The sequence below is a fragment of the Myiozetetes cayanensis genome, unplaced genomic scaffold, assembly GCF_022539395.1.
Source record: "Myiozetetes cayanensis isolate MyiCay16 unplaced genomic scaffold, myiCay2020 scf3, whole genome shotgun sequence".
Taxonomy (NCBI): domain Eukaryota; kingdom Metazoa; phylum Chordata; class Aves; order Passeriformes; family Tyrannidae; genus Myiozetetes; species Myiozetetes cayanensis.
In genome coordinates, this window is record NW_026087521.1 from 51227405 (window position 1) to 51240039 (window position 12635).

At 51.7% G+C, this 12635-nt stretch overlaps 1 protein-coding gene across 5 annotated transcripts in view; it reads left to right on the top strand.

Annotated features, from left to right (window-relative positions):
• KCNJ4 (potassium inwardly rectifying channel subfamily J member 4) overlaps positions 1 to 12067 on the top strand; it is a 16582-nt gene extending 4515 nt beyond the window's left edge. For 3 of the 5 annotated variants that reach the window (XM_050323555.1, XM_050323556.1, XM_050323558.1), the window contains exons 2-4: positions 7722 to 7812; positions 8378 to 8553; positions 9779 to 12067. In XM_050323555.1, coding sequence (XP_050179512.1) covers positions 8531 to 8553; positions 9779 to 11108 — 1353 coding nt within the window. In that variant the 5' untranslated portion in view covers positions 7722 to 7812; positions 8378 to 8530 and the 3' untranslated portion in view covers positions 11109 to 12067. Of the gene's footprint in view, positions 1 to 1573; positions 7813 to 8377; positions 8554 to 9778 lie in introns of those variants that run through there. The other 2 variants (XR_007629913.1, XM_050323559.1) reach the window with 2 other exon arrangements.
• Positions 12068 to 12635: the final 568 nt, after the last annotated feature.

Below are 12635 nucleotides of genomic sequence, written 5' to 3' on the forward strand. Positions count from 1 at the left end.
GGCACCTGCCTTGCTGGGTGCTTGGCAGAGGTACTGCCCTGTCAGGAGTGCAACCCCAGCAGGCAGGCAGATGACGTCAGCCACCCTTGGCCGCCTTTTCCTGAGCACTAATAATGATCCCTTTCCCTTGAACAAGCTAAAAACCATCAAGAGGCCCTGTGTGGGCAGCTCTTCTGTCCAGGGACTCTGTGTTGCAGAAATACCAAGGCACAGGGATGCTGCTGGGAATGGCCTTTCACCAAGGCTCCTGCAAGGCAGGGTGCTCAGTGAAGGGAGTTCCTGGAATGGGGGCTTAGAGGAGATGTCCTTTTCACTGATGCAGTTATGTTGGAAAGATGGAGGAGGCAACCTGAGCACACTGAAGCCACCTGGGACGTGAGGACCTCAGGGACACCCCAGCACCTTCAGTTTTTCAGTTCTTGTGGATTTTGCACCAAGGCTTTGGAGTCTAGTTTGTGATTTAGGCAGGCAGGGTGCTGGGGCATGCATCAGTCCTCACATTTCCTCAGGAGCAGGTGGGATGCGGTCTGTGCCTTGGCTGCCATAAAAACTCTGCTCCTTTTGGCCAAAAAACCATCCAGGGAAGGCCAGGGGCCTTCTGAGCATTTAATTTTCTCTATGACGCCAGCTACAAAGAAAATACCCACCTACCTCACTCATCAAGAAGGAACTTCTCCCCAGCTGCTGCACCAGCAGCATCCTCTCCTTACAATCCTGCTCAGCCAATCCCCAGCCTCTGTATCTTGTCCTCTCCAGACCCGTTTTGGCTAGAGAAGAGTGGGTGAAGACCAGTGCCAGTCCTACCAGCCCCACCATGGGGTATCCCCCATCTAGTCCGAGATCCTGGGGAGCAGGCAGCTGTTCCTGCAGTGCCGTTGCCTGGACGGTGCAACCGGAGCAGGGATCACTGGGGTGGTGTGGGAGCAGGCAGGAGGTGATGCTGTCACCTCTCTGTGCCTCTTCCTGACTTTGTCATCCTGGGGACCTTTGTGTGGTTCCCATTTTTATCTGTTTTTTCTCCCTCTCACTCTTTCTCTCCTTCTCTCTTCGCTTTCTTCTCTCCCCCTCCCATCAGCATGTGGGCTGATCACTGCTCAAACTTTTAATTCAGATGGTAATTGGAATAATAATACGGGCAGAATCCTTCTGGCTCCGTTGCTGCAGCTGGCTTCAGGGAGCTATGAATAGCTCTGAGTCACACACTGAGATGGTTTAACTTCAAATCATTTTGTTTTGTTTTCATATTACCCATCCTCAGGCTCCAGAGCTTCACAGGGGGGTAAAAATATCCCCCCTTCTCACTCCATCCCAAAATGTAAACCAGGCAGAGATACATTACTAAAATCCTCTTTTGGAGAGGAAACTGGTCAGCGGATCATGCCTTGAGGGGCAGATGGGGACTGTTGGCACTTAATCTATTTATAATTATTGAACGAAAAGGCAGAAGTGTGTATATAAAAATGGTATAGAGTTGATTACAGCTTCCTCCCCTCACCTTCCATATGTCACTTGCCTTTTTAATATGGTAAAACTCTCCTGCGCGGTGACTGTGCCTTCGTGTGTGCCCATACAGTGCCTGGCACCCAGCCCTGCTGGCACGGAGGAGCGGGAGCTCGGCCACTGACTCTTGTGGCAGGACAGCCCCACGGCACTGAGCTGCCTTATGAGCCCTGGCATGAACCTTGGGAATATTTGTGAGGAATAGGAGAAGAGATGGAGTTACAAGGATAATGAAGAGGACAAACGGAATGCTCTGGGTCTGCGAAGCTCTGCAAAAAGGCAAAGAGATCCCCTCTCAGCTGCAAATGTTTCCATCCTGACCCCCCAAGAGGCAAGAGGCTCATCTGCTGTGTTGTCACCGTGCCTGAGCTGGCAGGCTGAGTCTGTGGATGCCGATCTCAAAGCCAGCCAGAGATACACAGCCTGTAATGGGGATAAAGGCACAAAGCGGAGCGCAACCAGCGGCTGCGGTATTGACCACAGACAGGAGGGAAGCATTTGCCAGACAACTCCAGATAAAGAAAGCAAAGACTAAGAGTGTAAAAATACCCTGGGATTTTTCCATCGTTGTCGTTCACAGTGTACGTCCCAGAGCACCAGATATGGTTGTTATAAAAAGAGAAGTGGGGGAGTGCTTCAGCATGGACTTTTCTGTTCTGTTTCATGAGACTCTTCCACTGCAAATTTAAGGAAGGATTGACAGTATATGATCCACTCTGGCAGGGGCTGAAGGAAGACTGGGATGTGCGAGGCACTGCACTGTGTACTGGGAATGGAGAAATGGAGGCATTGCGTCAGCACCAAGTGCCTTGACATTATTGGCACACGGATCCCCTGGAAAAGGACAGCAACAACCCATCCCCCTGTGCCTGCTCAGGGTCAGAGCAGAAGCGGGGTGGCAGTGTGGGCTGGTGTGATGGTTTGTGCTGCTGGAGCACAGTGTCACACGGGAAGGTGGAGATGACTGCAGCACCACGGTGGTGTCCCCAGCACTGCTCAATCTAGGACACAGGAGGGGAAAAGTGGTTGGGAAGGAAGGCAGGGCAGCCCACACTGTGGGGCTGGAGGTGGATGTTGGCCCCTGGAGCCCCACCTGGCTGACAGCTTCAATGCCACAGGACAGTGGCTGTGATGCCTGTGCTGCAGCAGCTTTCCACAGAAATACCCATAGAATATGTGGGTATAGAAATACATGGGTATTCCCACACACCAGGGACAGGGTAGCAGAGGGATGGAGAGGCATCTCTCTGGACTGCAGTATCCTGCATCTCCCAGGGTGCCTCATGCTGCACCCACCAATGTGGTTTCATCCCTCTCCCCAGAAGTCACCACTGACCCCACAGCTTCCTCCTCCATGTTGTGGGTCCCAGGCAGCAGAGCAAGCTCCAAGAAAGACCCTTGGACATGCTCTAGGACTTCCATCTCTGTCCTCAGCTAGGCTCTCCTCCCCCTTGTCCATGTGACAGGCAGCACTTGTTCAGAATGTGAATGTCACCCCCTTTTTCTGGAGATGTCTCTGAGCATTCCCCTCTCATCCAGTTTGTGTTTCAGATTTTCAAGCTGCAATGAAACCATTTCACAGGCATTTGAACTGTGTTTGCGTAGGTTTTGGGCTCCTGGTAGGGCCTCTGGCCTTGTTGAGCTGGCAGCATCTATTTTGCAGGCAGAGATGTCAGTGGTGGCCCTGGGCCACCAGCTGCTGAGGAGGGACAGTGACATCTCCAGGGGGCTAATGCAAATGTCAGCACCAGTGTGATAGCAGTCCCCAGCCCAGGGCTTCTTGCCTGCCTGTCTGTCCTTCCCATGGTGGCACCACGCACTGTGTGGGTGTGTTGAGGTGGGAGTGGGAAGTGTGTTTATTTTCGTCTGTCTACTGGCTCGTGCCGCTCTGAGTTTGTGACACTCGATATTACTAACACTTCCCCGTGCCAGCTGGCAGCAGGAGATGAATCAGATTGGCAGCACCACTATGTGGACCCCTTAGTGTCCATCCAGCTTGGAGTGATGTCTCTGGCCAAAGAACTGGTGATATCTCTCGCCCCTGCCCAGGGTGAGCCCTGGCACCAAAATGCCAGTGGCCTGAACTTGCTGCTGGTAATCTCTCAGTACCCTGTAGACAGGGTTGTCCCCTCTGACCCATGCTGCCTGCCAGGCCCTGTCCCTCCTTCATGCTGGAGGTCTCAGGTGGCTTCGTGACGTGCTCTCTGCCCACTGGCGGCATCCCCAAGTTGGGGTCGGCTCTGCAGCCAGCAGGATAGTTCATCCACCTGCTGCCAAAAAGAGGTGTGGCGGTTGTTGTGGTTTAATCTCAGCTGGCAACTAAGTATCACTCAGCTTCTGGCTCCCTCCCCCTGTCCTCAGCCCCTGCCAGGAGGACAATCAGAAAGAGAAGGTAAACCTTGCAGGTTGAGAGAAGAACAATTTAATAATTGGAACAATAACAAACTAATAATAGGAATTGTAATAATAACTAGTGGGAGAGAGACTAACAGGATCTAAGAGAAATTAGTGATACACAACCCAGTTGCTCACCACCCACTGATGGATGCCCAGCCCATCCCTGAGCAGTGATTGGCCCCTTTAGATAAATCCCCCAGTTTATCTACTGGGCATGATGCTCTCTGGCATGGAATATCCCTTTGGCCAGTTTGGATCAGCTGTCCTGGCCACGGTCCCTCCTGGATTCTTGTGCAGCTCCTCACTGGCAGAACATGGGAAATTGAAAAATCCTCGGCACTACTTAACAACTCTAACACCCATGGGTTATCAGCATTATTTCATACTGAATCCAACACACAGCACTGTATTTGGCTACAAGGGGGAAAATTAACTCAGTCCCAGGACAGCAGCTGATTATTTACCCCCCCCCCAACTCCTGACCACTCAGCACCCATGGAACTCGATGACATCACAGACCTTGGAATGTTGGTTGCTCCAGCTGTTGCCCAGAGCCAAGACGTAGAGGTGTCTGGTCCTCCACTCCCTCCTGAACACCCTGCTGTTACAGACGGAGGGATTTTGGTGGCTGCCTCTTCCCCCACAAGCATCAGTGAGGCTGCAGAAGCTGGCACACTGCTTGTCAGTGTCACCGGCCTGCGTGATCTGGGCTCCAGGAGGATAATTTGGATTCTCCCACTTGCTGCAGCCCAGAGCACCTTGAAAAATGTCGTGGCCACTTGGCATCTCTGGACCAATGGTGAGCGTCTTACCAGAGTCTCAAGGCTTGGAAGATGATGATGATGATGACAGGGACGAATTCAGGTACTCCTGCCACTCTGCGCATTCTTCACCCCCAAGCAAGAGCAATGACAGCTTATATGACAGTCAGACAGAGGATCTGGGAGAACCCATCCCATATTTCCTAACTCCCAGCCACTCTAAGATGGTGGAAGGTGAACAAGTGGAGCTTGAGGAGGAGGGTCAGAAGTTTCAGGAACCATTTTACAAAGACCATTTTAAAAAGTCTGACAACTTGTCTGGAGATAAAGAGCCCAGCCAGACCCAAGATTTTCCTGGGCATCAGGGGTCGCCTGCTCTCCAAAGGTCCAGTATGGCACCATGTGTCTCCCAAGACTCTTTCCAGAGTAACACAGACCAGCAGTCGCAGACAGAGGCTGCTGCCCCACAGGCCCATGCCAGTGACCCCTCTGTGGGGGCTCCACAGTGCACCACGGGAGCAGAGCCCCGCACACTGCACAAGGAGGCCATCGGGGAGAGGGATTTCCCATCTCTGCAGCTGACCTACAGCATCCTAAGGGAGGAGAACAGCGTGATCAGGGATGAAAATGAGGCACTCAAGGAGAGGTATCTCGCACTCCAGGAGGAGAACTGTGTGCTCACGGAGATGTTCTATGGGCTCAGGGAGGACAACGTTGTGCTCAAGGAGGAGAATGTCTTGCTCAATGGGGAATACAGCATGTTCAGGGAGCAGTACGACAGGCTCAAGGATGAGAATGACACACTCAGAGAGGACAATGCCACTATCAGGAGAATGTTTAAGAACTTCCAGAACAGCTTGGAGACCCAGGCGTGCATGGTGTCAAGCCTGCAGGAGCAGCTGAAAACCAACCTGGCCGAGCGGAAGAAGGAAGCCCGAGAGCTCCAGTCCTTAGTCCAGCAGACTAAGTGTCATCTCCAGCTAATGACCCAGCGGGCTCTGGATGCAGAAGGAAACATGGAGAGGCTGAAGCAGAAGATCTTTATTCTCCAAGGACAGCTGGAGAGATATAAGCTGGAGAACGAAAACCTGAGAGCAGACCTGCCTGGGAGCAGCGAAGCACGACTTGGATTTCGTGTGGCAAAACCCCCACAAGCTCCTAACGGGCGCAAATGGCTCCATCAGGCAACTCCTACCTCAGGAATGAAGGTTCTTCCTGTTATTGCTGAGGTCCTTGAATCTACCAGCAAAATTCTCAAATTGTAAGCAGAAAAAACCTGTGAGTGCAATTCTGTGTGACTTCTGTGGATGAGTGTACAGACTGAGACCATGGGTCTTCCACTCACAGCTATTTGCTGTAAATAAAAGCATTTGTTTTTCCATTCTCAAATGTGTGTGCTCAGACTGGTAGCCTTAATCCTTTGTGGAAGTAATTTCCTTGTGATTAAGTATCAGTTGCAGGTACTGGTGTGGCCTTAGCTGCTGATAACTCTGTTCAGGCACGGTGGAACCAGCAGCAAACATTGTCCAGGCTCTGAGCTGCACAGTCCAGCTGTGGTGGGCTCTGCGCAAGAGGCTGTGCCACAGTTGTGGCTGACACGAACCCCTGTGTGGGAGCCAGGAGGAAGCATAACAGCACAGGATGCAGTGCTCTTAAACAGTGTGCTCATCCCTTCCCATAGCTGTACCAGCCACAATCAGAGATGAGCAAAGCCCTTGTATTTCATCCTGCTTCCTTTGCCTCTTCTTGGAGAGGTGGGAAGGGTGAGGAGCAGAGATCCAGATACTGTTGCACATGGTTTCAGTGAACAGAAGCTCCTTTCTTCCTCTTTCTTTGGAGCTGGCTGCTTCCCGGGCCACAAATCCAGTCTCTAGAAATTGTGCACCTGTTTCTGCAGCTGGGGAAAAAACCTCTGGGAAGCTGTGAAGTATTCATATATGCGAGCTGCGGGAGTGCCTTCTCTCCTGTACTGGTGTCAGTGCTGGATAAGAATGACCTTGGTGTATGCAGGCTACCTAAGGGAGCTGCCAGTTGGAGAGGATGCCCTTCCTCTCCTGGCTGGGCCTGGCATAGAAAGGTGTACCTAAACTGCCTGCCTTTGTCACCTCCCAGAGTCACATGGGAGCCTGTGGCTCAAACTCACCATGTAATCACTAGAGTTACATTATAGCTTTATCCTAGCAGGACCATCTGTGGGCATGAGGTGACCTTTCTTAATCACATCAACATTTCTGATTAATTCAGGTTACCGGCCCAGGTTCTGCCATTGGTTTACCCAGCTACACAGCAAAAGTTCCTGTATCCAGCCAAACTGACCCTTCTTAAAGACTTGGATGCTGTAGGGTAGTGAGGGGGTGGGAGCTGGCAGAGTTCAGTGCCAAAGTGCTTTTTCCTGATGGGAATTTTTGGGCAACTGTTTAACCTCTGTGTGGTGAGTTGTGGATTACAAGGTTGTTGTCTTCTCCTGGTCCCATAATACCCTTGATCTGAACAACCATGTTCATGTTGCCACAGAGCTTAAACTGCCTCAGTAACCAGGAGGAGAAACTGCTGGTTAAACTTCATCCCATCAGAGGTGATGTCTGAAGCTCCTTACTTGCTGCTTTCCAGTCTGTGCTCCTAACTGGGGAAAGCTGGTGGGCTTCCACAGACACATGAAGCCCCATTCTGCAGCACTGATGACTGAGGCAAGGATGGTTCTCACCAGCTTTTCCATCCTAGACATCACTTGCTGTTCCTCTCTCCTATCCGTGCATGACCACTTGCAAGCAGCCCTAAACCTTAGATTTGACCCCCAAATCCTTGTATTTGTCACATATCTGGCAACCAGTGGTTGCTCACCAGTGAGGTTGGGAGTAAGCAAATTAGCTGGCTCTGTCTGCATCCCGCACTCTGCACTGGCTGCTGTAATCCGAAGGCTACAGAGCAGGATTAGCATGGGTGTACAAAGCCCTTCCTAATCTGTGAGTCATTACCCCTTCACTGCATTTCACTTCTCAGCGGCTCTGGGCAGACAGATAGGTGAGCTCTTGAGTTTTTGGCTTCCTCGTTCTTCCTTTCCAGGAGGACTGGATCGAGACATAACATCTGCTGCACCTCCTTCCAAGACTCTGCTGAGCTGCTCCTTGGACGCTGTACACAGGGCATGTGCAAGGTTTGTTTGCTCTAACTGGCTTCCCCTTGGCTACTCCTAAACCCTTCCTTTCCATCAGTTCTTGGTTTTGGCTCTACCCCTTAATATTCTTCTTTTCTTCAAAGCAAGGGTGATGTTATGTGGACCCTGGAAATAAATCTCCTCTGGGTCAGGCTGGGCTGACGGGGGCTGCTGTGCATGCCCATGCTTTGTTAGCCCTTGTGTGTGAGGTATTTAGCCTAGTTGAGCTCTCCTCTTGGTATAAGCTCTGATATTAATATAATGGCTCAGGGTGAGGGCCCTCTGAGCTGATCAGCTCTTGTGCCCTTGGTCTGGAGAGCAGTGACCAGCCAGCCCTGCTCCCCTGCTGGCAGTAGATGTTGGGGAGGGCGGGGGCTGTGGGCTGTGTGACCCAGTCTGCATCCACCAGCTCCTCAGCTGCCTGAGCCAGACTGTGGCACTGTGCCCGTGGAGACCTCCAGACCCGTCCTGAGCACGTTGTGAGCCCTGTGCCTGCCGCTCTGGGCTGTGATGGGTGCTGCCAGGGGAGGCTCTGACTGGGCTTTGCTTTGTCCTTCTCTGCCAGGCACATGCCCAGGAGCACTTGCAATGGCAGTGCCAGTCCCAGCTCATCAGAGGTGAAACCCGGAGCCACCCAGTCCCATGTGAGTGCTGTTCCATGAGTTCCCGTGCCATTCCAGCTCCCGTGGCCCCCTGACATCTGACGATACAGTGAGCCATGGGCAGCATCCGAGTCAACAGGTGAGTAACCCTCCTGTCAAGGACTGCTGCTGCCCTGGGTGGCCTGGTCCTCATCATCTGCCTCCCCCTGGCCCCTACCTTCAGCCTACCTTCTGGTATATTCTTCTCAAATTACTTGTCAGGGTCTTTCCCTTTCTTGTTCCAAGGTATGACTCCTCTCTCCTTCTCCAAGCCAAAACTTGCCGTACATAGGGGCAGTGCTTGGAGGAGTACTGCTGAGGAGAAGCAAAGCACTGCATGGTGCTGGACCAGAAATTGCAGATTCCAGCAGTGCTGCAGAAGTCACATGTCCCCAGGAATCACAACTCTAGGCACTAGATCTTCCCTTGCTTTGAGATGTGGATGGGCGTCTTGAAGCCCATACTGGTGGACTCCAGCTGACATGTTAACACTATGGGGTGGTAGGGAGACACTCCCAGGGTCCTGTGAGGCTGCAGCTCAGCAGGCATGAGGGCAAAGTGGTCTTGGCGGTTCAATGCACCCTCTCGATTTCCTCAGTGGTCAGAGCATCTTCTGCCATCACATCTTTAAGCAGTATCTGCAACTGTCACAGCATCACATGAGGGCAGCGTCAGAGCAACCTGCAAGGGAGGGGAGCCAGAGGGGCAAACATCTCCCAGAAAGTGTGTGTAGTTTCTGCCAAGGAAACTGCCAGCACTTCAGCTGTTGATCTCCAAATTACACCTTTGGCCTTGGATGCAGGATGCTGGAAGCCACGCATGTTGCTGTGGCAACAGAATTGTCCTGAGTGCAGGAAATGTATAAACATTGTGAGCACACACCATGAAATCAGTGAGCAGAGCAGAGGAGAAAATAGAAACTCCCAGCCTTGTGTAATATCAGGGCCAAAATGTGGTCAGGCTGTCGGTGCTTGCTCCCAGGCTTCCCAGCTATCCCAGCTGCTGTCAAGTTCCAAAGATTTGTTCCTCTCCTGACCACAAGGGCTGGAAGGTACCACAGAGCTACAAGCTTCTGCTGCTTTGCTGCCTTGTCAGGACTTTGTTAGATACAACCTCCTGGTAGCGAGACTCAGCAAATATTGCAGCTGACCTCCACCAGTTTGGTCAGAGAGGCTCCATGCTGCAATAACCAGTGAAATATGCTGTTGTGAAATTCCACAGTGTTACTCTAGCCCTGCGATCCACCTGCATGTCTCCTGCCTTTGCTGTCTCAGTGATTGCTGTTACTCTTCACATATGGAAATGCCTGTTTCTCCTCTTCCCAGGTACAGCATTGTCTCAACTGAAGAGGATGGACACAAGGTCTCTGCGCTGGGCAGCATGAACGGGCACAGCCGGAACGGGAAGGGCCATGCTCCACGGCGGAAGCACCGCAACCGTTTTGTGAAGAAGAACGGCCAGTGCAACGTCTACTTTGCCAACCTGAGCAACAAGTCTCAGCGCTACATGGCCGACATCTTCACCACCTGTGTGGACACGCGCTGGCGGTACATGCTTATGATCTTCTCAGCTGCCTTCCTGGCCTCCTGGCTCTTCTTTGGCTTCCTCTTCTGGTGCATCGCTTTCTTCCATGGCGACCTCAATGCACCGGCGGTGGGAGGTGGTCCCTCTCTCCTCAAGCCCTGCATCATGCATGTGAACAGCTTCCTAGGGGCTTTTCTTTTCTCGGTGGAGACACAGACAACCATTGGGTATGGCTTCCGCTGCGTGACCGAGGAGTGCCCGCTGGCTATCATGGCAGTTGTGGTCCAGTCCATCGTTGGCTGTGTTATTGACTCCTTCATGATTGGCACTATCATGGCCAAGATGGCAAGGCCCAAGAAGCGGGCCCAGACCCTCCTCTTCAGCCATCATGCGGTCATCTCCGTGCGGGATGGCAAACTGTGCCTCATGTGGAGGGTGGGCAACCTGAGGAGGAGTCACATCGTGGAGGCCCATGTCCGAGCCCAGCTCATCAAGCCCTACATGACAGAGGAAGGGGAATATCTTCCCCTGGACCAGCGGGACCTAAATGTGGGCTATGATGTGGGTCTTGATCGTATATTTTTGGTCTCACCCATTATTATTGTTCATGAGATTGATGAGGAGAGCCCACTCTATGGGATTGGCAAGGAGGAGCTGGAGACGGAGAACTTTGAGATTGTGGTTATTCTGGAGGGGATGGTGGAAGCCACAGCCATGACCACACAGGCACGAAGCTCTTACCTCGCTAGTGAAATCCTTTGGGGTCATCGTTTTGAACCAGTAGTGTTTGAGGAGAAGAACCACTACAAAGTGGATTATTCACGTTTTCACAAGACCTACGAGGTAGCTGGCACACCTTGCTGCTCAGCCCGGGAGCTGCAGGAAAGCAAGATGACTATCCTACCTTCTCCACCACCTCCCAGTGCCTTCTGCTATGAGAATGAGCTGGCACTTGTCAGTCAAGATGAAGATGAAGATGACGACGAAGTGGGTGTGGTGTTAGGGGGCAGCACCAAGGAGGAGGGAGGTATCATCCAGATGATGGATTTTGGAAGCCACCTGGACCTGGAGCGGCTCCAGGCAACTCTGCCTCTAGATACAATCTCATACCGCAGGGAGTCAGCCATCTAATTCCTCCAGTCTCCCCGTTCCATTCCTATTGCCCAGTCTCCTCTGTTCTGCACCCATACACTGGATAAGTCCCTTGACCACCAAACAATGCCTCCCGTGACTGCCTCTCAGCCCCTGAGTACATCAAGGTCTGGAGCTGCTCTGATATGTTCCCTTTCCCATGAAGTCATACTACCTGGAAGAGAAGTGAGGATACACTACTCTTCCCGGGTATGCAGCTTATACTAGCATCCCTTTCCTGCCCAGAGACAGGAGAGCAGCAGGCCTGGTTTCTTGTCTCTGGAGAGGTGACAGGAGTCCCTGCCTTCAAATGACAGACTGGGACCTGCAGCAAGTGTATCTGCTGCTGAGGCAACAGCAGACTTTCTGTCCCCTCTTGGTATGAGTGGGCCCCATGGCTGTTAGGAGTCATGGCCACCTCTAAGAGAGGAGTAATTCCTAAGCACTGACAAGATGAGGATGGAAGGGAGAGTTCAGGACTCCTGGAGGGAGTGGGGAAGGATCTCAAGGGACGAGTTTACTTGCATGTTTGTTGCTTGTTGCACATGACTCTCTCTTTGTATATAAAACAGAAGAAGAAATGACATCCATATTCTTCCACTGCAAATGTGAAGGTAGGAGACAAGGACGTTCTACACAGCCTGCTCTTGACTTTTGGTATCTGTCACCTCCAGAAGCAGCTCAGCTCCATGGACTCAGACCCAGTTCTCCCAGTCCTCTTGAAAAACACATCCTGCTCCTCTCCTGAAACACCTGGTGGAGGAGGCAGGGCCCATTTCTTGCCACACTCAGACTGCTCCCTGGCACGGCACAGCCAGGATGACAGACAACTGACCTGACTGGACAGCAGACCCTCCACTTTCTCCTTTCACCTCCTCTGTTCTTTTCCCTGCTGCCATCAGCTGTAAAACTGAATTTGTAACTATTTATTTTTAATAAAGTCTAATATCCCAAGGGGAGGTTTGGAAGCAAAGGACAGACCCCACGGCTGCAGCCTGGTATAGAGACTAATGGGGGTTATTAGCACTGGTGTTTGCTGTTTGCATGGTGTTGGAACCTGAAAGCTCCAGCACAAGGGCTCCCTTGTTCTGGGCCATTCTGGTAAAGACCCACAATAAGACACTCAGAGAACTTGTTAGGGGAAGAAGGTCATACAAAATGTATGAACAGGGAAAATCATTTGCATTAAAATTACCAGCAGGATGGGTCAAAAAATCCTGCTTGCTTCGGAGATAAAAGTTTTTCCCAGGGAAGGGTTCTAGATATACTTGATAAAGAGGCAGAGATGCACAAGACACTGGTCTAGATGGAAGGCCCAAAAAACCCATTAAAAAAAAAAATCAAAGCCTCTCTTTTTGCTAGAGGCAAGTAGAGGGGAAACTAGGGAGGACATCAACCAAAGCTAGACTTGTAACATTACTTTGCTGTCATTTCACAAAAGAAGTGAAAACCTGATGAGCCTTTTCCTTCAGGAGCAGCAGAATCACCCCTTCAAAACTGCAGATGAGATGAGAGCAGAAAGACAAA